This window comes from Prosopis cineraria, unplaced genomic scaffold (genome assembly GCF_029017545.1).
Source record: "Prosopis cineraria cultivar Desert tree isolate PC_DT_omini unplaced genomic scaffold, ASM2901754v1 PC831, whole genome shotgun sequence".
Taxonomy (NCBI): domain Eukaryota; kingdom Viridiplantae; phylum Streptophyta; class Magnoliopsida; order Fabales; family Fabaceae; genus Prosopis; species Prosopis cineraria.
The window spans coordinates 16,114-40,857 of NW_026556156.1; the positions used below are offsets into that span (position 1 = coordinate 16,114).

General features: G+C 37.1%; 1 protein-coding gene across 1 annotated transcript in view; it reads left to right on the plus strand.

The window, feature by feature from the left end:
- LOC129298496 (la-related protein 6B-like) overlaps positions 1-22,261 on the plus strand; it is a 30,370-nt gene extending 8,109 nt beyond the window's left edge. The window contains exons 8-11 of the mRNA XM_054936912.1: positions 13,460-13,507; positions 13,610-13,678; positions 14,629-14,775; positions 21,670-22,261. Coding sequence (XP_054792887.1) covers positions 13,460-13,507; positions 13,610-13,678; positions 14,629-14,775; positions 21,670-21,921 — 516 coding nt within the window. The 3' untranslated portion in view covers positions 21,922-22,261. The remainder of the gene's footprint in view (positions 1-13,459; positions 13,508-13,609; positions 13,679-14,628; positions 14,776-21,669) is intronic.
- The last annotated feature ends 2,483 nt before the right edge of the window (positions 22,262-24,744 follow it).

Consider the following 24,744-nt stretch of genomic DNA (forward strand, 5'->3'; position numbering starts at 1 on the left):
CTCTTTTTCCTTTTTTAGAATTTTTGTTCACTGCGCATCACTGTTCATCTGTGCGTTTTTATTAACTGACCTATTGCCGTTTGACCTCCATTCATTACACGCGCGCCACCACTGTGTCTAGAGGTTGTCAACTGATCAATCCTTGGAGTTTTGTCGCCATCCTCCTTTGCATGCGCTCTCACATGCCTCCTTTGTTTCATTGTATAGCTTCGTCTTCTCGGCTCGTGAAGGCACGTTTGATGTCGTTTCTTGCTGCCATCTGCTTTGTTGTGCTTGCTGAAGCCCTCTCCTTCTGATCTCGGGGTTGTTTCTTTTATATTGTCTATTTCAAAATCCAAGACTAGGGCCATTTCCTCTATTTTCAGTGATACCCCTGTTATTATCACTGAGAAGTTACATGGGCCTTCAAATTACAAATCTTGGGCTGCTTCAATTCGTCTCTAGTTTTAGGGACGAGGTTATTTGGATCACTTGACCAAGCGGGTGGCTAATATTCCTGAAGCTTAGCAACCTACATGGATTAAAATTGATGCTTAATTGTGCGCCTTGCTATGGAATTCCATTGATCCCAAGTTACCTCCTTTATATCAGTCTCTTGAGACTTGCTTTGATGTTTGGAGTAAGACTGCCACTTTATACAGCAATGATATTTGTTGCTATTACGATGTGATTACCTCTCTTGTTAGTTTGAAATAGGAGGACATGGATGATATTGCTTATGTTAGCCGCAATTGAGTCTCTTCGACTGGAATTTCGCTCTTTAATGCCTACTACTTTTGAAGTCTAGGAAAAAGAGTGGGACAAACTATTCATGGTTCTTACTTTATACAATCTTCGTCCTAGTCTCAATCATCTTCGGGACCAAATTCTTGGTGTGTCATTACTTCCTGCTCTAGATGATGTCCTTGCTCGTCTTGTTTGAGTCCCTCTTAATACCGTGGCTCCTTTTGAATCTACTGCCACTGCTTCTGTTTTGATTTCTTAGAACTTTACTTGTGGTAGAGGAGGGCGTAGTGGTCCTTGAAAATGCCCTCAATGTACTTACTGTAACAAGTTGGGACATACTTGAGACCGCTGCTGCGATCTTCATGGGCGACCTTCTCAGGTTGCTAATGTTGTTTAGACTTCTGACACTCGCATGCATCCTCCACTCCTATTGAGCAGCCATCTAATTCCATTACCTTGAGAGGAGTGACTATGAAGAGTATCTCCATTTCTTGGCCAACAACCAATCATCTCATGTTGCCTCTATTGCCTAGACTGCTAACTCTGTTTCTTGTCTTGCTCATTCTTCTCTTGGACCATAGGTTATTGACTTAGGTGCTTCTTCTCATATGATTGGTAATAAAAATCTTTTATCTCACTTTATTTCACATAGGATTCAAGCTGGGTGGTTTAATTGGAGAAAAGCTAAAGGAGTTATTTGCGATCGTAAAGTGCCTAATAAACTTAAAGGAAAGTTTTATCGCACTGCTATCAGACCGACAATGTTATATAGTAGTGAATGCTGGGCTCTAACGGGACAAGAGCATAAAGTTGGAGTAGCAGAGATGAGAATGTTACGATGGATGTGCGGACATACACGTAAAGATAAAATTCGAAATGAGCTCGTACGCGAAAAAGTGAGGGTAGCACCTATTGAGAAAAAAATGATAGAAAATCGGTTGAGATGGTTTGGGCATGTACAAAGAAGACCAAAGGAGGCACCAGTGAGAAGAGTGGAACATATAACTTTGAGTTCGATTAAGAAGGGTAGAGGAAGGTCTAAGAGAACACTCTCGAAAGTTATTGAAGACGATCTCTTAATTAATAATATTCCTAAAAGCTTGATAAATGATAGAGCACAATGGCGTTTACAATCCACGTAGCCGACCCCACCTAGTGGTATAAAGGCTTGTTGTTGTTGTTGTTGTATAAATTCAGTCTCTCTTCTTGCTATTAATACGGCTAGTGGTTCTTCTGTTGCAGTTTAAGGAATTGACCAAGCTTCCATTTCTCCTTCTATTAATTTGCAATCTGTCCTTTATGTTCCTGGGTGTCCTTACAATCTTGTTTCTATTAGGCAACTTACTCGTGCTCTCTCTTGTTTGATTATCTTTAGTGATGTCTCTGTCATTTTGCAGGACTAGACTATAGGTCGGACGATTGGCGTCGAGCGTTAGTCCCAAGGACTTTACTATTTTCCATCTACTATATTACTAGCCACTTGCACTGATCTCACCAAATCTTGTTCACAGTCGTCTTGGCCACTCTAGTCTTTTTAAACTTCAGAAGATGGTTCCCTCTCTTTCAACTTTACAGTCTCTTGATTGTGAGTCGTGTCAACTTGGAAAACAAACTCGGTCTTTGTTTCCTAATTGTATCAATAAATGAGCTGATGCTCCTTTTAAACTTGTTCACTCTAATGTTTGGGGTCCTAGTCGTGTGACAAGCAATCTTGGTTTTCAATACTTTGTAACCTTTATTGATGATTATTCTTGTTGCACTTGGTTATATTTATTAAAGAATTGTTCAGAAGTACTTTGTGTTTCAATCCTTTTGTATTGAAATTAAAAATCAGTTTGGTACTTCCATTTCTATATTACGAAGTGATAATGCAAAGGAGTACTTCTCTGTCCTGTTTGTCCATTATTTATCTTCTCAGGGTATTTTGCATCAGTCTTCATTTGCATACACACCTCAATAAAATGGTGTGGCCGAAAGAAAAAACTGGCATATTATTGAAATTGTCCGCACTCTTTTTCTTCACTTTAAAATGCCACATTGTTTTTAGGGCAATGCCGTTCTCACCGCTTATTATTTGATTAATTGCATCCCTTCTTCTGTTTTACAAAATGAAATTCCCTACTCTATTTTGTTTCCTTCTACACCTCTTTATTTACTTCTTCCTTGTGTTTTTGGGTGTACTTGCTTTGTCCATGATTTGATTCCTGGCAAAGACCAACTTGCCGCTAAAGCCATTAAATGTGTTTTTCTTGGGTACTCTTGAGTTCAAAAAGGTTATCGTTGCTTTTCTCCTATTACAAAAACGTATATTACAACAGCTGATGTCACTTTCTTTGAGTCCTCTCCTTATTTTCTCTCCTCCAAGTTTGAACAATCTGTATCTAAGGTCCTTCCTCTTCCTTACCTTGATCCACCGACCATCGATAAACCACCCATTATTCAAACATACCACCGTCGCTCTCATCCTTCGTCCTTGGCAAACCCTAGTGATATTCTTGTGGACTTGCCCCCTACTCTAGTACTGGCTCTTGCTTAGATCCAGCATCCTTCTGATAATGCCCCCATTGCTCTTCATAAGGGTACTCGTTCTACTCGTAATCCCCATCCTAGTTATAATTTTTTGAGCTATCACCTGTTATTTCTATCATATATTGCTTTTGTGTCTTCTTTGAATTCTGTTACCATTCCTAGGAATGTCAGCGAGGCACTTGCCCATCTTGGGTGGCGACAGGCAATGCTTGATGAGATGGCTGCTCTTCATACTAATCATACCTAGGTCTAGTCGCTCTACCTCCTGGAAAGTCATTGGTTGGATGCTAATGGGTGTTTACCATCAAGTTTGCTCCTGATGGTTCTATTGATTGGTTGAAAGCCCGTTAGTTGCCAAGGGCTATGCCCATGTCTTGGGTCTCGATTAAGATGACACTTTTTAGCCAATTGCTAAAATTGCATTTGTTCGCTTACTCTTGGCCATTGCAGCTATCAATCATTAGACTCTTTATTAGCTTGATATAAAAAAATGCTTTTCTCTGTGGTGACTTAGAGGAAGAAGTGTATATGGAGCAACCTCTTGGTTTTGTTACTCGGGGGGAGTCTGGGAAGGTCTGTAGACTACGTAAATCCCTTTATGGACTAAAACAATCTCCTTGAGCTTGGTTTAGTAGATTCAGCATTGTTCCAGAAGAGTATGGAATGATTCACAGTACTACAGATCATTGTGTTCTATCATCACTCATGTAGCAATTTACTGTGTAAAAACTTCTGTCTGAACCGAAAGAGAATATACAGATATATACAAGGAGTGTGCGACTATCTCTCCGAGAATTATGGAGCTAGAATCAGATCTGGGTATCGCACGATATCTCCTACATAAATACTAAATTATCTCCCTGATATCTACCCGAAATATACTCATAATAATATATACGATTAATAAATATTTAGTTTGACCACACTCCCCCTCAAGTTGGATTATAGATATTAATCATATCCAACTTGCTCATACAATTATCAAATAACGGCTTATGTAGACCCTTGGTTAACACATCAGCAACTTGGAGTCTAGTCGGTAAGTAGATGAGGCACACAACTCCTTCTTCAACCTTTTCTCTTATGAAGTGTCTGTCAATCTCCACGTGCTTAGATCGTTCATGTTGAATTGGGTTTAATGCCATGCTAATTGCTGCTTTGTTATCACAGTAGAGTCTTAATGGAAACTCTACTTGGATCTGTATTTCCTCCAAGACACGTCTTACCCATAATATTTCAGTGATGCCCTGAGCTAGGGCTCTCAATTCTGATTCTGCACTACTTCTTGAGACTACTCTCTGTTTTTGACTTTTCCATGTAACAAGGTTGCCCCATACGAATGAGCAATATCCTGATGTTGACCTCTTATCTTGGTCTGCTCCTCCCCAGTCCGCATCTGTATAGATCTCAACAGATCGCAGGTTTTGTTTTTTGAATAATAACCCCTTTCCAGCCGTTCCCTTCAAGTACTTCAAAATTCTATATACAGCTTCCATGTGCCTCTTTCTCGGATCACACATGTACTGGCTTGTAACGCTTACAGCAAAAGCTATATCTGGCCGAGTGTGTGAAAGATAGATTAACCTTCCCACTAATCTTTGATATCTTTCTTTGTCTACTAGTTCATTTCCTTCCTCATCCGGCTCTTCTTCTAATTCATCTTTTCCTTCCTCTGTATCTTTCTTTTGTTCCTTTTTCTTCCTTTTTACTATAATGGGTGTATCTACTGGTTTGCACCCCAGCATGCCTGTCTCAGTCAATAAATCCAAGATATACTTTCTTTGGGACACATAAATCCCGTGCTGTGATCTCGCAACTTCCATACCCAAGAAATATTTTAAGTTGCCCAGATCCTTCACTTCAAATTCTTGACTTAAAGCCTTCTTTATTTTTGTTACTTCCTCTTCATGATCACCTGTAATGATGATATCGTCAACATATACAATGATTATGCACCTTTTTCCACCTTCCGACTTCACAAACATGGTATGATCAGATAACCCTTGCTTATACCCTTCAATTCTCAAAACCTTTGAAAATCTATCAAACCAAGCCCGAGGTGATTGCTTTAAACCATACAAAGATTTTTCCAATCTGCACACTTTGTTGGGTTTTCCTTCATCAAAACCTGGGGGCAATGTCATGAACACTTCTTCTTTTAGATCACCATTCAGGAAAGCATTTTTAATATCCAATTGGTGCAGCTGCCAGTCCATGTTTACAGCCACAGAAATCAAAATTCTGATGGTGTTAAGTTTGGCTACAGGCGCAAATGTTTCTTTGTAGTCCAAACCATAGGTCTGAGTAAATCCCCTTGCCACTAATCGTGCTTTCAGCCTGTCCAGGTTACCTGCAGCATCATATTTAGGGGTAAACACCCACTTGCATCCCACAACTTTCTTCCCTTGAGGTAGCTCTACTATCTCCCAAGTGCCATTTCGTTTTAAGGCATTCATCTCCTCCATCACAGCATTCTTCCATTCTGGTATACTGAGTGCCTCATGTATATCTTTAGGAACCCTCACCTTATCAAGATTAGTTACAAAGGCACGATACTGGGGAGATAAAGTATGATGACTCACAAATCGTTGAATAGGATGTTGTGTGCAGGTTCTGGGTTGTTTTCTGAGGGCTATAGGCAGGTCTATATCACGGGGTTCTTCAATTTCACCGCCTCCATGTTCACGTAGGGGGCTCTCACTTCCTTCAATCTCAGCTCCAGGGACCTCTATTGGCTTAGATTCTGGTTGTGCCTCAGGCATAATAGTTTCTTTATTCCTCCACGTTTTTCTAGAGTAAACTGCTGGTGTCTTCTCCAGTGCACTACCTGCATTTTTATTATTCTCTGAGAGACTTTTCACTTCAGTTTCTGGCTTAGAAGGTTGGATCCTGGGCTCGGTGGGCTTTTGGACAAGGAAATTAGGATCTGTTAGTTCTGGAAGGGAGTTTTCTGGTGCTGTAAGTGTTCTTTCGGATTCTGGAAGAGATTCAGGAATTTCAGAAATGGCATCCAAAGGCTGAAAGTCATTCATGTCACTCCCCCTCTCCCCTTGAATTGAGGCTTTTGGGTAGAAAGGTTCAGTTTCGACAAACGTGACATCCTTACTAATGTACAGGCGTCGGGTATGAGGATCAAAGCATTTATAACCTTTTTGAGTTGATGTATAGCCCAGAAAAATACACTTCACAGCTTTTGGTTCCAATTTGTGAGAAAAATGAGAGTGAACAAAAGAGGTACAGCCAAATATTTTAAGAGGGAGATGGGTGTCAAGATGGGCTATGGAATGGGACTCTTTTAATTTTTCAAGAGGTGAAACATAGGAAAGGACACGGCTAGGTAAACGATTTATTAAATAAGTTGCTGTGAGAATAGCATCTCCCCAAAAATATTTGGGAACATTATAAGTGAAGAGTAATGCCCTTGCAACTTCCAAAAGGTGTTTGTTTTTTCTTTCTGCGATACCATTTTGTTGGGGAGTGTTAGGACATGTACTCTTATGGACAATTCCGTGTTCTTTGAGAAAAAGATTCATTGATTGATTAAAATACTCCGTTCCATTGTCCGTATGAAGGACTTGAATAGTAGTATCAAATTGATTTTTGATCATTGTGTAGAATTCAGAAAACACGGATGGGACATAGGACTTGTCATGTAACAGATAGACCCAGCACATTCTAGTATGATCATCAATAAAGGTGATAAACCATTTTGTGTTAGAGCGATTAGGAATACGAGCAGGTCCCCATAAATCACTATGAATAATTGAAAAAGGATGGGTAGACTTATATTCCACAGGTTTGAAACTAGATCTTTGATGCTTGGCCAGTTCACAATCAGTACAATGGAAAAAAGGAATTTTATTTGATTGAAATTCAGGAAATAAGCGACATAAGTATTGGAAATTTGGATGACCCATTCTCCTATGCCATAACAAAAGATCTTTAAAGTCTTTTTTCTCAGATGTAGATGCAATATTGCACTGAATTCGAGACCATAGGTTACTCACGGTTGATTCGTCAAGGTAATAGAGGCCATTATGCTCCTTAGCACTCCCAATCATCTTCCCCGATAAGAGGTCCTGAAAAATACAATGAGTGCAGCAAAAATGAGCCCAACAACTCGCTTGTTTCGTTAACTTACTAATGGATAATAAATTGCAGGCTAGATAAGGCACATGTAACACGTGTTCTAATTTCATAACATCAGAAATAATTACACTCCCAGTTCCTGCTATTGCTGCGGAAGACCCATTAGCTGTACTAATTGTCTCATTCCCAGCACTAGGGACATATGTGTGAAACACAGTGGAGTCGGAGGTCATATGATCTGTTGCCCCAGTATCCACAATCCACTTGAAGTTGTTAGTAGTAGTGAGTAATGCACTATTACCTTTATGGGCTACAGAAGCAGTGTGATTTGATTTCTGGGCTTGATCATTCTTCTGAAGCATATTGAGCATTTCAAGTAACTTACCTAGTTGCTCCTTATCAACTTGAGGCATTTGAGGTATTGGATCTGATTTGTCTGGTGGTGGGTCATTAGAGGTTTGGTACCCCTTAGCCTTTGCTTTCCGTGGCTTCCAATCAGTTGGTTTGCCATGGATGTCCCAACAAGTCTCACGAGTATGGCCCACCTTTTTGCAATGGTCACATGTGACCTTCCCTTTTTGATTCCTTTGGGTTGTATTACCACTCTGGCTTACAAGAGCGGCAGATTCTAGAGGAGTGGATGGAGTAGGAAAAGTTCCAGAGAGCATTACCTTACGTCTAGTTGCCTCACGGCGAACCTCAGAAAATACTTCCCTTGTTGATGGAAGTGGTGTACGACCCAGAATTCGTCCCCTTACGTCATCCAACGATTGGTTGAGACCAGCAAGGAATTGAAATACACGTTCATTTTCAATTTGCTCTCTATAGCGAGTAGCATCAGTGCTACTTGACCATTCTACCTCTGTCATCAAATCCAACTCTTGCCACATAGAGTTTAGTTCCAACCAGAATGCAGTGACCTCACGATCTCCTTGTTGGAGTGTCCAAGTCTTTGTTTTAAGCTCGTACAGTCTCGCTAAGTCTTTTCCATCAGAGTATGAATCTCGTGCGGCCTTCCAGATTTCATGAGCAGAAGAAAGAAACATGAAACTTTGCTGAATTTCTGGTATCATCGCGTTTATAAGCCACGACGATACCAATGCATTGTCTGTGTGCCATCGCAGAGCTTCTTGCGTCTCGGATTCATCAGGGACTTTAGATGAGCCATCGATAAAGCCTATCTTTCCCCTGCCTCCAATCGCTAGCTTCATAGCCTGAGCCCACATGCGGTAGTTTGCTCCGTTGAGTTTGACTGTGACGATATGCATCGCTGATCCTTCGTGGCTGGTAGTCGACCCGAAGATACCACCGCCTGGCCTGCTCGGATCAGTCTTTGAGGACCCATCACTCTTCGACATTGATGGAGTGTAAGTTGGGTTCAACTCGTTCTCGATGCTTTCAGAGTCAAGCTGTTCTGCGTCTGAAGTCACAGGTGACTGCTCTGATACCATGTAGCAATTTACTGTGTAAAAACTTCTGTCTGAACCGAAAGAGAATATACAGATATATACAAGGAGTGTGCGACTATCTCTCCGAGAATTATGGAGCTAGAATCAGATCTGGGTATCGCACGATATCTCCTACATAAATACTAAATTATCTCCCTGATATCTACCCGAAATATACTCATAATAATATATACGATTAATAAATATTTAGTTTGACCACAACTCACCATTTGGGTAATACATATATTTGGTTGTTTATGTGGATGGCATTGTTATTATAGGTAATGATCAGGATAGGATCTCTAATAAAGGATTTGATACAACAAAGGATTTGGGTAAGCTCAAGTATTTTTAGGGCATTAAGGTAGCTCAATCATCAGCTGGAGTTGCTATATCACAATGGAAGTATGCTCTTGATATTTTGAAAGAGATAGGGATGCTGGATTGTTGACTAGTTGATACTCTTATGGATTCAAATGTCAAACTTCTATCGGGACAAGGGGAGCCTCTTGCAAACCCAAAAAGATATCGGAGACTGGTTGGAAAACTCAATTACATCACTCTCACTCATCCTGATATCTCTTTCCTTGTAAGTGTGGTAAGCTAGTTCTAGGAATCTCCATCTGATAGCCATTAGGAAGCTACAGTTCGGATTCTTAGGTACTTCAAGGGATCCCTCAGTCAAGGACTCTTATATGAAGACATGGGGAATTCTCAAATAATTGGCTATGGTTTTAGTGATAAGGATGATTCTCAAGATGATACTCAAATTGTTGGGTATAGTGATACGGACTGGGCTAGATGCCTGATTGATTAACGCTCTACTTCAAGGTATTATGTGTTTATTGGTGGAAATCTGATTTCCTAGAAGAGTAAGAAACAATATGTTGTCTCTAGGTCTAGTGCTGAAGTTGAATATCGTGCCATGGCCTTAACTACATGTGAATTTATTTGGTTAAAACAGCTTCTTCAGGGATTAAAATATGGGAATGTCACTAGAATGGACTTGATCTGTGACAATTAGGCTGTAATGCATATAGCCTTAAATCTAGTGTTTCATGAGAGAACTAAACATATCGAGATAGATTGTCATTTTGTGCGAGAGAAGGTTCAATCCGGATGTCTTGCTATGAAGTTTGTTAGCTCCAATGATTAACTAGCAGGCATACTAATCAAAGCTCTTTGAGGACCTTGAATAAAGTACATTTGTAACAAGCTTGGTGCGTATGATCTATACACACTAGCTTGAGGGAAGTGTTGAGAATTAGATTTATTCTTTGTATTTATTAGAGTTAAGAAGAGTAGTTGTTAGGTGTAAGTATTTATTAGTAGTTGTTTGGTGTAAGTATTTGTTACTCTGTCTTGTATATTCCCTATATATATGGAAATTGATAGATCAGTAAAAGCATGCTAACTACATTTTCTAATCTCTCTCTCCTTTAATTCAATAATGGGCTCGACGACCACGCTCAAAATGGCCACCATCATGATCGTAATGATGAACACGAAGATTGCAAGTGACGGAATAGGCACTGATGAGAATACAAGAAGCCCATGTTGTTTACAAAAATAGAGCTCCCGAAATTCACTCGAGAAAATGCTCTAGGGTGGCTTTTGAAAAGTGGACATTATTTTGAGCTCGATGAAATCCAGAAGACTCTAAGGTCAAGATTGTAAGCATGCATCTTGACTTAAAGGCATTTCAATGGCACTTAGTTATGAAAAATATTGGGATGGGGCATGATCGACATGGGAAGAATGCATCAAAGAGATTAAAGATAGCTTCGCCCAACACATGAGACCCCTATGAGTGACTTGGTGCGACTAGAACATTGTGGGTTATTGGCTGATTATAATGAGTGAGTTCCATCTCCTGTAAGCTTTGATTGGCAGAAGAGTACCTTGTGGATGTATATCTTTCTAGGTTATGTGACAAATATGAGGGTCTTGTGTGTTTGTTTAAACCTCATACCATGAGGGAAGCTTGAAGTGTTGCAAGGATGCAAGAAATCACTATTAACAGACAACTCAGGAAAAAATCCTAGAGCAAGACCAGTGGACACTTGACACCTACATCTTCTGCCACACAACCCTTTCACCAAAACACGTGGACTTCATATAAGAATGCCTTGATAGGTAGTGTGTCCCACACATAAGGAAGTCTACATCTTTATCTTCTAAGAAATCTTCTTTTTTACCATAAAATATTAGCACTTCCATTAACATTCTCTCTACAGAGGAAGAGGCAGAGCATCAAAGCAAAATCTTATGTTTTTGTTGCCATGAAAAATTCTCTAGAGATCATAGATGCTCTCAGTGCTAGAAGTTACAACTCCATTTTATTGAAATTTAAGACACTCAAGAAGAAGATACTCCTTTCGAGGAAATTATTGAAGAAGAGGAAGAGGATGACAAACCCAATATTTCTCTTCATGCCATTGATGGAGCATCTTCCATGCAAGTTACAGGACATTATGGCAAGAGACAGCTTCAAATACTCATTGACAACAGCAGTACACCTGATTTCTTGGACTATGATATTGCCAAGAAGTTGGGGTGAAAGCCAGAGGGAACAAACTAGTCTTGGGTTGAAGTAGCAGGGGGAAGAAATTGAAAGTTTATGGTATCTAGAAAAATTTTAAATGGAGAATGCAGGGTCTCTAATTTACTGTTGACTTTAGAATTCTTGAATTTCATACTTATGATTTAGTGTTATGGCTTAAATGTCTAAAAAAGTATAAAGCAACTTAGAGCATTAGTGCCTAAAATAAAATTGCCTTTTAGGATTATGAGTCATTGACTATGTTCTTTTGGCTTGAAGGAAAATTATGCAAGCTTCAAGCTACGCCACCTAACACTACGAATGGTACAACCAAAGAACTTGGAAATTAAGGATTTGCATGAAGATCAAGTCTTTCTATGACCAAAGGACAAGAGAAGGTCGAATGTTTTTCTGTACAGGTCTGTTCAGAAGTCCCAGAAGCGATTTCTGGTACTTTACAAGCATTCTCGAACCTTTTTGACGCACCAAGAAGGCTGCCACCATTTCGGGAAGGTCATGACCACCCCATTGTCCTCCAAGAAGGCACTAATCCCATTAATTTGAAGCCATATAGATATCTGTCAGCTCAAAAAGATGTTATTGAAGGGTAGGCGGGAGAGTTGCTGCAAAGTAGAGTGATTCAAGAGAGTTCAAGCCCATTTTCAGCTCTTATTGTTTAAGTTAAGAAGAAAGATGGCATTAGAGGATGTGTATAGATTATAGGGAATTAAATAAAAAAATTGTGAAGAATCAATATCCTATTCCCTTGGCAGAAGATCTCTTTGACAAGTTAAGTGTTGCAAAATGGTTAACAAAATTGGATTTGAGGGCTGATAATCATCAAACTAGAATGGTGCCTCAAGATGTCCTAAAAATTACTTTCAAGACTCACAGTGGGTATTATGAGTGGTTAGTTATGCCATTTGGTTTGACTAATGCACCAACAATTTTCTAAGGAGCTATGGACAGCATTTTTTGCCCTTATATGAGAAGGTTTGTTTTAGTGTTTTTTGATGACATTTTGATTTATAGCGCTAACCTTTATGACCATTTGGAGCACCTTAAGCAAGTCTTCTCTATTTTGAGAAAATATCAGTATTATGTCAAGAAGTGCAAGTGCCCATCTGCAGCAATTGAAGTTGAATATTTGGGTCATCTAATCAGTGATGGAAAGGTCAGAATAGACCCAAAGAAGATTCAAGCTGTTGCTGAATGGCATGAACCAAAGACTATAAAGCAACTTAGAGCATTTTTAGGGGCGGTTGTATACAAGCTTGAGCTGCCACCAGAATCCAAAAGACATCCTACTTTCCATGTGTCTTTATTAAAGTTGTGTCCTAATCCTAAAGTGAATCTAAGTCATCCCTCACTTGATTGGCCAAAAATACCATCAGTTGCGGAGCCTAAAAGCATTATGCGAAAGCAGATTGGTCGCAGAAGGGGGAAAATCATTGTTGAAATCTTGGTTATATGGAAACAATTGCCAGAAGAGGAAGTATCTTGGATGGCTTTGCGTCAATTTTAGCAGAAGTCTCCTTAATTTTTTGTAAATGATCCTTGAGGGCAAGGATCTTTTTGAAGGGGGTATTGTTATGATTTCATAGTAACGACAGCAATTAGGTTTATTAGTTATAAGGATATAGCCATTAGGAAGAGGATTAAGCTTATAAATACTTGATTCCTATTGTGTGTGAGACTTGTTTTTAATAAGATTGTGTACTATTCAGTTTCCTTTCCTCTGTTTCTCTTATGCCTCTCAATTCTTCTCTCCTCTCTTTATCCTACTCTTGTCCCTCATTCTCTATCTCTTCTCTCTCTCTTCTACCTTTGTCAAGATCATTATATGGTACAACACATTGGTCCTTATAGTTTTATTGGATTTTGTTTCTAGTCCTTGTAGTGTTTTTTTTTTTTGGGATTGACAACACTGAAACTATAGGAATCTGAGTAACAAACGTCACTTAATCTTGTTAAACTATCGGGACTGAAAACTACAGAAAGTAAAGGCAAAACTTGATGAAACTATAGCAATCGATAATTGTTTTCCCTCCTTCTCCCCTTCCCTTTTAGATTATTACTGAAGAGAGGATAATTGAATGAATCTAATACAGCTATTCTGTGCCAGTTGCATGCATTTGTTGAATATGAATCTGTCGAGCTTGCTGAGAGAGCAGTAAGTACTCATACTTTGGTGGACTGGCTAATTGTTTCAGCATATTTGACTTAAGTTGCCAAATATAACCACATATGTAAAAAGAATGATAATAATTGGCAGGTTGCTGAGCTTAATGATGAGAGGAATTGGCGGAGTGGCCTTCGGGTTCGTCTAATGCTTAGATGCATGGTATGTCACTTTTTTTTTTTTTTGCTCTATTTTTATTCCTGTTTGCAGATTTTTTTACCACTAATCAAATTTGGCTTTTAGTTGAAGATGAAACTGGTGGCAGTCCACTTGTTGCAATATTCATTCATACATTGTGACATTAAGAAGTCATAGTTCAGTGTTATTATTTAATGGCCTTGTGTCTACAAATACATATCCTATTATTTTGAAACTGAGCAAATGAGGGAGGAAATATCTCCCTAGTATTATTGCAATCTAATGCGAGAAAATGAGAATCCCCCATTTTGTAGTGTTTAGTACCAAGCCCAATAGGATTTGACTACAATCCAGACTTTATTACATTAATGAAGTGATTTAATATTTTAATCTTTGTAAGGTATAACTTAGACTTTCAATGCTTACTACTAGTATCAACATGTGTGATCTGATTCTTTGAAAAAAAAAAAAAAAAGCGTGATTTGATAACACAGTATATGGTAGGATCTTATAATTTTGTGTTTGATTTTGACACCTTGGTTTATCATATAAAACAAAGCATTTGGTGCATAGAATGTAAAGAAAAATATAATGAAAATAGTTAGTTTGTGGATGATATTTTGGAAGAAGCGTTCAAGATTCCCAGAAATATTGTAACTTTGTCAGTGACTGAATATTTATATACTGATTCCAGTGATTTGATTCTTGTAATGAAATTTAGTCTTCATACCAAATGTCCCTCATGAGATAGCGCTGGTTTTTCAAATGAATAATTTCAGCAGAGTCAGATCTTCCAGTTGCGTTGCAGGAGTCTTGATAGTGTTTTTCTAGGGATTCCCCGGGCCGCTGCATGCTTTTCCTTTCTCTTGATGCCAACCAAAAATATATATATATAGACTTGTAATGTAATTTTTGTTGTTATTCTATTTATATGCTCTTTTGTGTTTTTGTTTTTGGTTTTTTTTTCAATCAAGTCAAAACCTGCACAAGTGCGTGGAAAGAAGGGGCTTGAAGTTGAAGTGGAATGTGAGCAGGATTATACTTCTGTGCCTGAGCAAGAGGCTAATGAGAAACTATTAGAAGACTCTTACTTGGCGGATTCTAAACTGCATGAACCTGCAGTAAGTTCTTGAATATATTGATATCTTATTTTGTGCAATATATAAAGAGGTTCAAATGAGTTGTTGAAAAGCAGATGATGGTAACAAAAATTCTGTATTCATCGTAAAATAATTGAGAATCCTGAATGACATCAGTACCAGGCTAAAAAAAGGAGCACCTGTTATATGATTATGATAAATAAGAAAATAATTAAGATTTAATTAGGATTTAAATAGATTTAAGATTGCTTAAATAGATGTAGATACGATGATGATTTGGATGGGATTTGATATCTATTATTATTATTATTATTATTATTATTATATTAGTAGGATTTGGATTGATTAGGATAAATAATCATATGATAATAATGCCTATAAATAAGGGGCAATAGAGTATGTAATTTCAGACTTAGATTTCCAATGAGAATTACATATTTGAATATGTTCTCTTTATGTCTTTGTTTTGTTTCTCTATTTCCTCCCTCTTTATCTCTCTTCCAATCTAAATTCTATAACATTAGTATCAAAGCCATCCTTCAAGAGACTAAAGAGGATGGGTTTTGATTTAGAGCAATTTCAGAGTATTGCTTGACAGTTAGAAGAAAGAAGTGTTGTATTGCATGAAACAGTGAGGGTGCCTAATAAACTTAAAGGAAAGTTTTATCGCACTGCTATCAGACCGGCAATGTTATATAGTAGTGAATATTGAGCTCTAACGGGACAGCAAGAGCATAAAGTTGGAGTAGCAGAGATGAGAATGTTACGATGGATGTGCGGACATACACGTAAAGATAAAATTTGAAATGAGCACGTACGCGAAAAAGTGAGGGTGGCACCTATTAAGGAAAAAATGGTAGAAAATCGGTTGAGATGGTTTGGGCATGTACAAAGAAGACCAAGGGAGGTACCAGTGAGAAGAGTGGAACATATAACTTTGAGTCCGATTAAGAGAGGTGGAGGAAGACCTAAGAGAACACTCTTGGAAGTTGTTGAACGCGATCTCTTAATTAATAATATTCCTAAAAGCTTGATAAATGATAGAGCACAATGGCGTCTTGCAATCCATGTAGCCGATCCCACCTAGTGGGATAAAGGCTTGTTGTTGTTATTGTTGTTGTATTGCATGAAACACTATCAATCTTGAAAGAAGAGATAGCTTCCGTGCGGGAGGACTGGGAGGCTATGAAGGAGGTACATAAACAACTATTATATTAGTGTAATTCTGATATATATATATATATATAGAGAGAGAGAGAGAGAGAAATGGGAAGAAATAGAGGAAGAACATATAGAAGAGAGTTTCAGAGAGACTGAGAGAATGAAATAAAGAGGTGAGAGAAATTCACTTAGTGTGTGGGTAATCTTATTGATATCATAGCATGTGGGGATATTTAATGTTTATTGCCTCTTATTGTATAGCCTTTATTAGTATTTATTAGGCATTATTAGCAATTATTAGTGTTTATTCCCCTTTTTGTATTTATAGTCAGTATGTATTTTCGTTTTGTATCAATAGAAATGTTATTTTCTCCCAAATTCCACATGGTATCAGAGCTTTGAGTGGGAGAATGTGCCAAAAAAAAACAAAAGAATTAGGGTTTGAGCGTTAACGTTGGACCCAGAGAAGTAGTGCGAGGATGAGTGAGTCTCAACAAGGAGGGTGATCTAGATCTCATCGCCCACAATAGGACCTCTGGCAGCCTTTGATCAGCCCAAACCCAAAACATCGTTGCCATTGGCAGCATGTGTGAGTCACAGCACCAAAGCTCTGTTCATTGTTAGGGAGTATACGGCGACATGTGGTGGTGCGTGAGGGATCCAAGTTGACAGCAATGCCTTCCTCTATTGATGGCGTAGCATTTCTGGCATGATTTTGACATTCGCCAAGTCTAAGGAGTCTTTTTCTAATGTTTCTCTGTTACGAGCTCTTTGCTTGGTTCTACAATTGTTTGTTCACATCATCTTTATGTGTGGGGCTGTGGTTTCTGACTTCTCTTTGTTATGAGAATATTTTTATAATTGGGGGAGTACTAATATGGGTCCTCCTAATATTGTCTCCATGCATAACTAGAAGTGAAGCTCAAGTCTTAGCAGCAAAAAACATCCGAAGATTCCACTGTATGGATCGTTTGAGTCAGGAGCACGTGATCATATGACCAATTGTCATCAATTGTTTACCACTTACATTTCGTGTGTTGGGAATGTTAAAGTGAAGATTGCAGATGGTTCTTTAGCACCTATAGCTGGAAAAGGGAGTATTCGAATTTTAGATTCTATAATGTTGGAATTTATACTCCATATGTCTAAACTTGATTGCAATTTGCTTTCGATTAGTTGATTGATGATGTAGTAAAATTGTTATGTTAAAATTTTCCTATCCCGTTGTGTATTTTAGGACCTATCATCTAGAACGACAATTGGAAGTGCTAAGGAGTATGGGGCTTTACTATTTTGAGATTTCCACTTGAGTGGTAACTCAATGATTGTCGATAACTCTATATCTACCTCTAAAGTGAATGCTTTTATGTTGTGGCATGAGAGGATGGGTCACCTTAATTTTAATTACCTTGAACAATTGTTTCCAACCCTTTGCCTAAACTTGAATATTAATGACATTCATTGTGAAGTGTGTGAAATTGCTAAACATCATAGAACTTCTTTTTTTAGAGCTACATACACACTTACCAAACCTTTCACAGCCATTCATAGTGACTTGTGGGGACTTTTTTGTACTCCCCACTGTACTAAAACAACATGGTTCATTTCCTTCATTGATGATCATACTCGTGTCTGTTAGGTCTACCTTTTAAGAAACAAGTCTAAGACTGCATCCACATTCATCAATTTCTTCAACATGATCAAAATTCAGTTCAACACCACCATCCAAGTCTTATATATAGATAATGGTACTGAGTATTTTAACCAATCTTTGAGTACTTTCCTTTAATTGCATGGTGTTGTCCGTACTAGTTTTTGTGCCCATACACCCCAACAAAATGGGGGTGCTGAAAGAAAAAATTGCCATATACTTGATGTTGCTAGAGCACTTACGTTTACTTGCAATGTGTCCAAATTTTATTAGGGGGATGCTATTTTGATTGCAACCTACTTAATCAACCATATGCCCAGTCAAGTCTTATCCTTTGAAACTCCTCTCCACAAACTGCAGAGTGTTTGCTTAACATCCCATATTGAAACTTAAGTTCTACTTCATGTGTTTGGTTGCACAACCGGTGTCCATAACCTCTAAAGCACCAAACTTGAACCTCGCATTATGAAATGCATTTTCCTTGGCTATTCTGCTATTTAGAAAGGATACAAATGCTTTGACCTTGTCTCACAACACACATTTGTCAGCCTTGATGTCACCTTTCATAAAGATACTTCATTCTCTCCCAATCCTTCAATTCAAGGGGAGACCATAAGTCAATCTTAGACTTGGGATCAAGCACCTAACCGAGAACTAGTGCTCCTTGAATTATGGTTTACACCAATTGAGCTAGCACTGCCGTCACCTCCACCAATTCTACGTGCACTACTATCTTCTCTTATGTTACAACTTGAAAGAGGAAGGGATGCAGAAAATCCATGAAAGGGAGAATTGCTTGTTTACACTCTGAAAAAAAATTGAAAGATAGTGATCAACTTGTACCTGAAACACCAAGAGAGTCAGAACTAGATGTAGATCCTAAAGCAGAAACTTATGGAGACATGGAATTTGGGGCAACTTTTGAAACACTAAAGATGGATGATATAGAACAAGTAAGTGAATCTATTAATTTTGATCTTCTTATTGCTTTGAGGAAGCAAAGTCATTCATGTACTTTTCATCCAATAGAGAGGTTTGTTTCATACAATGCACTTTCTCTTCAATATCCGTCCTTTATTGCTAATCCTGATAAGGTGAAGGTACCTAAGACTGTACAAGAAGCTCTAAGCATCCTTGAATGGCGGAATGTTGTCATGGAAGAAATGAGGGCCCTAGAAAAAAGATGGGAACTGGGAACTTATTCAGCTACCTAAAGGAAAGAGTATAGTGGGTTGCAAGTGGGTGTTCACCCTAAAATACAAGGCTGATGGAACTCTTGGCAAGTTAAAAGCACGCTTGGTGGCAAGAATATTTACTCGAACATATAGCCTGGACTATGAAGAAAGATTTGCTCCAGTGGCAAAATTGAATACTATCAGAGTTTTGTTATCTGTAATAGCTAATCTTGAGTGGTTTCACCAGCTTTATATAAAAAATCCATTTCTAAATGGAGAGTTAAAGGAAGAAGGCTTTGTGACTCAACCTTTTGGGTTTAATAAAGGTAGAGAAACTCAAGTCTATAAACTGAAAAAGTCTATATATCTTTTGAAATAGTGATTAAGAGCTTGGTTTGATCGGTTCTCAAAAGTCCTAAAGTTCGGAGGTTATAGGCAAGCCCCGTTAGATCATATACTGTTTGTTAAAGTTAAGGGAAGCAAGAACTGCATCCTTATTGTCTATGTCGATGATATAATGCTTACCAGAGATAATCTTGAGGAGATAAAGGTTGGCTTGGGCAAGGAGTATGAAGTCAAAGATCTCGGGAAACTAAAATACTTCCTTGGGATAGAAGTTGCTTAGTCACGAAGAGGAATTTATGTTCCTTAGCAAACATATATCCCGGATCTTTTGAAGGAGACAGATATGTTGGGTTATAGACCTTATTGAAACCCCTATTGAGATCAAGAAATTGAAGAAGCAGCCTAAGAAAAAGAGGGAAAAAGGAACAGATCCGTTGGGGGAAGAAAAATTGGATGAGGAAGGCAATGAAGAAGAGGAGGAAACCAAAGAAAAGGAAGAAGCAGCTGACAAGGAACGATATCAAAAACTTGTTGGAAAACTAATATATTTTTCCATAAAGATCGGATATGGCATTTGCTATGAGTGTAACTAGTTAATATACGAGCAACCCAATAGAGAGCCATATGGAGGCAGTTTATAGGATTTTGAGATATCTATAAGGTACTCTTGGTAGAGGGTTGTTCTTCAGAAAACATGTGAATAGATCTAGTGAAGTTTACACTAATGTAAGTTACGGTGGAACATATAGAGATTAAAGGGCAACCTCTGGCTATTGTTCATTTGTGTGGCGAAATTTAGTTACATGGAGAAGTCAAAAGCAAAGCGTCGTGTCAAAAAGCAAAATCTGAGTTGAGAGCTTTGGCTCAAGGAATAATAGAGGAATTATGGTTGAGATAAGTCTTAAATGAAATACAAGTTGAAACAAACTCACCATTGAAACTTTGCTTTGATAATAAGGCTATCATAAGCATGGCCTTAAATCTAGTGCAACATGACAAGTCCAAATGTGTAGAGATAGATCGATGCTTTATCAGAGAAAAAGTGGAAGAAGGAATTCTATGTTTGACGTATATGCCAACAAAGTTGCTAGCAACTAGTGTTTTGACTAAAGGGTTACTTGGGCTTGCTTTTGAGAATTGCATAAGGAAGTTGGACATAATTAGCATCTATGACCTAACTTGAGGGGAAGTGTGGGAATATTTAATTTTTATTGCCTCTTATTGTATAGCCTTTATTAGTGTTTCGTGGGTATTATTAGCAATTATTAGTATTTATTCCCCTTGTAAGTATAGTCATTATGTATCTTCATTTTGTATCAATAGAAATATTATTTTCTCCCAAATTCAACATAGCATGAGGGATTTACAAGCTATCTCTTAGTATTTATAGACTTCTTATCCCTCTAACTACCCAACAACCAATGTTTTCAAAACTGAATCGGATATTAAACCGAAAAGGCTAGCAATTCATGGTTAGCATGGCCAATCGAGTTGGTTGGACCAAATGATCAAACTGATAACGTAATAATTAAATTAAAAATTTTTTTTTGTATATAATAATTTAAATATAAAAAATAAATGTGAAATTGCTATTTAACTTAAAAATAAAACTAAATATTTTAAGTTTATCATGACTTATAAGCCACATGATATAATATGACATCAAATGGTTAAAAAAAATTGATCATTTTGTTAAAAAAATTTAAAAAAAGAGAAAATGGTGCTTTTTTAAGTGGTTTGGTTTTTGAAAATTGGATCCGGTTCCTAGTTCGACCGCCTGTCCAAAGCGGCCCAAACCCTCAAACGGTTTTTTCATGTTGGCCGAGTTGAAATCCGTACCGGTTGACGGTCTGACTATCTAGTTTGGTCCAGTTTTTTAATCATTGCCAACAGCAATTTCCCTTAATCAACTCTATAACTACCTAACAGTAACTATTCTTTCAATATTACAATTGCATAACAGCACCCTTTGGCAGTCTTGTGCTTTTTTGTTAATTCTCGGTTTTCAAAGTTAGGAAGATTGTTGTTTCAATTGGTCAGAGGGGCGTCAGAATTGATTCCTGGGCAAAAACTTAAAAGTGAAAAAACTAATGTTTGCATTTCGCAACACGGCATAGTTACAAGAATGTCCTTATTGTGAAATGATGTTTATTTTATGAATGCTCCTTTTGGGTAATTTGACAAAGCACTGATTTTTATATTTTTACTGTTGGTAACAGTAATGCTAGACTGGTGATCTCTTTGTAGCACTGGTAATTTTCTAGATAGTGTTCAGCAAATGTGAAGTGATCCCTACTTTCTTGCAGATTAAATTTGGAGATTTGTCTGTGATTTCAAGTGTAGTTAATGCAGGGGCACTTCATTTTTTTTTTTTTTGGTTGAAAAAGAAAGCTAGCGATCCCAAATTCATCGTAAGATGATCGCATGAGTCAATCAAACGCACTAAAATTTCGTTTTAATGAGATTATTTAAAGCAACTTGGTTAAAAATTGTGCGATTTGTTCGATGCTTTTGCTTGAGGCATCCATTTTTGTAGGACATGACCTTTTTTCGGCTGTATCTGAAGTGTCTTTTATTTGGCAGGGGGAAGAGCATAATTTTGACAGGGAGAGTGGCCAGAGGAAGGGTCGTAGCAGGGGACGGGGCAAGGGACGAAGCCGATCTCATTGTCACCAGTTGTTTAGTCGCACCAATCACATAGGAACCCCACCTTCAAATAATGTGATTCCTGTCGAGCAAGTTGTGGCCAAGCAACCTCCTGGACCTCGTATGCCAGATGGCACGAAAGGATTTTCAATGGGTCGAGGCAAGCCAGTAGCTGTTGATATAGTGTAATGCCGTGGGATTAGATTCAGGCTGGTAGTGGGTTGATGTTATTGTGAATTAGAGTGTCAATCTTGCAGTGGGGAATAGTTAGCATTGCCGTCTCTGGAGCAAAGCAGTTATTTTGCTCATATATATATATATATATATATAGTGTATTAAAAAAAAAAACGTGTGGGAGCGGATTATAGCATAAGAGAGTAGAAGAAAGGGATTAAAGGGAGCATAAACAATGGAGCTACCAGGGTAATTTTTTTGTTCAAGACTTTTGTGATAATGAATTGTTATTATTCTTGTCCTGTCATTTTAGGTCATTTTATATGAAAGACGTGATCGAATTCTTGTCTCGGAACTACGGTCGATACATGGCTCCAAAGCAATATGAGAGACGTTATATAGTTAAGGGTATACGTGTATATTTTGTTCATAAAGTATTGCGCGAGGGGCATCTGTCATCTTAAACTAAGCAAAAGGGTGATGTCCCTTGCAAGGTTTTTTAATCGGTGCAATGTTACTCCGTTTTAACGGATTTGGATAACGCTGGTTGATATGCTTGGTACCCACGAAGCAACGAGACATGAGCAAGGAAGAAGAGAACTCATTTGACACGGTGGATTGGAAGAGGGACACGTAGATGAATGCACTTAACTGAGGAATGGATTAAAAGCAAGTTCAAAGACCAAGAGTTAATAAGAATGAATAGAAATTAAGGAGAACATTTGAAAATAAATAAATTAACCGGGTGATGTTAACTAGATTTAACTTGGGGATAATTTCAAAATTTTTAAAAAATAAAACAAACAAACAAACATATAAATGAAATAAAAACAAAGAAATAAGAATAAAATAAATAAAACAATATAATATAAAAAAAAGGGGCCACAGTTTTTATAGTCGGAGAAACAAGCTAAACTTGTAGAACCGATCCTTTTGAGCTCGATAATTGTTAGGGTTAGACTTAAAATTTAGATCTTCAAAACATAAAACGAGCTTATAAGATTATTTTTAATTGGCTAAGGGTTTAAAAGAGATAGACTTGTAGAGTTGAGGGCTAGTCCATTTAAGCTTTTTTGTTTATTTATATTTTAAATATTAGTTATTATACTAATATTATTGATATTTTTGACATTATTGATAATATTTTGAACATGTGGTTGTTATTGTAGTTTTTTGAAAATTGAACTTTACATAATAATTTGGTTTGTTTAATTCCAAATAATGATTTCTTTATTCAAAATTTAAAAAATTACTTGATTTAATTTAAACTAGAGAATGATTTGACTTATGTTATGCATGTGTGTTAATATTTTTAAATTATATTTTTGACAATGGAATATTTTTACACTTATACAATTTGATATTGTATGATTTGAATTAGAAATTTATAAATTTAATATTTTATTACTTGAAATAGGAGTTCTTTTGCCTAATAATAATGCTAATGTTGTTATTAATGTTTAAACGTAATTGTCTTATTGAGATTTAGAAAAGAATCATTAGATTTAATCAACTTTTAACAATGATTAATCCTTAAGTTTGTTAATACTCCTTTCGGTTCTTATTATATGACATTTTTAGTCGTTTCACACATCTTAGTAAAAAAAATTTTTTCTAATATCATAAAAAAGTGAGATATATTTTCATTTTTACCTTTGATTTTAAATAATAATACAACTACATTAACTATCTTTATGTTAATCAAGAAAGGATAAGGCTAGAAAAAGTAGTTTAATTATTGCAAGGTATCTTATATTTTAGACCAAAAATTATTTCTAAAAAGTGTTCTATAAATAGGACCAGGGAGAGTATTTATGATATGAATTCAAAATTTTATAAATTTGTTTTTTATTTTATATGTTTACTTAAAAGAGCAAAAACATTTAAAAAATATAAAAGGGCCTGAAACTTATAAGGCTGGCCCTGGGCTTGTGAAGTCAAAGACTGAGCTTTATAAATGAGACCCTTTTTGCATAAACGGGTTTTTCAAGCCCAACCATTTCAAGCCCGAGCTCATTAAGGGCTAGGCTAACCTATTTTCCTACCTCTAACAGTTTTGAACTATTAGAGGAAGTATATACATATTAAAACAAAACTAGTAAAGTACCCATGCTTTGCACGGGTCTAATATTAAAGTTTTTATAAATACATGTCAATCTTGTAGGAAAATCTTTCTCGAAAGAATAGCTTGTAGTATACCATCTTCAATACTCTATATCATCCTATACGTAGCGGGACTATGTAATTATCATTTTTTATGTTAAGTAAATGTAAAAGCTAAATGAATGCGATGTTAATAGATATGATAAGAAGCAAATTAACAAAATTGCATAATTAATTAGATCAAATTATTGAAGACTTCCCTATAAATAACATTAGAAGTTCTGTCTATGGTGAGTAGATCAATCATTCTCATCAAGAACTAATATTTTTAAAACTTCCATGCTTCAAACATGAGAGAAACAGGAACATATAATTGGCTATATGTGAAAATAGGCACGAGCTTTAGCCCTGGCTCTTATTAAAGGTCATTGCAAAAGCTGATATAATAGAAAACTGCATTCTTCTTACAGCAAATAGAAACCTAAAATTGGTAGTTGACTCAAACATTTCTTGGGCCTCAATAATATGTTTTCTAATCGTGTAAAACTATGAGAGTGTACTATAAACAACCTCATAGACTTATCAATGTTTCCGCATTAAAATAATCAGGGCACCAACTTTCAGCCTTATTTCATGATTCAGGAGCCTAATATTATAATTAAATTTAGAAAATTTATAAAGTGTAAGTCATCAAGTGAATTTATGTCCCTATTGTCTTTTGCAACACTATCAAAA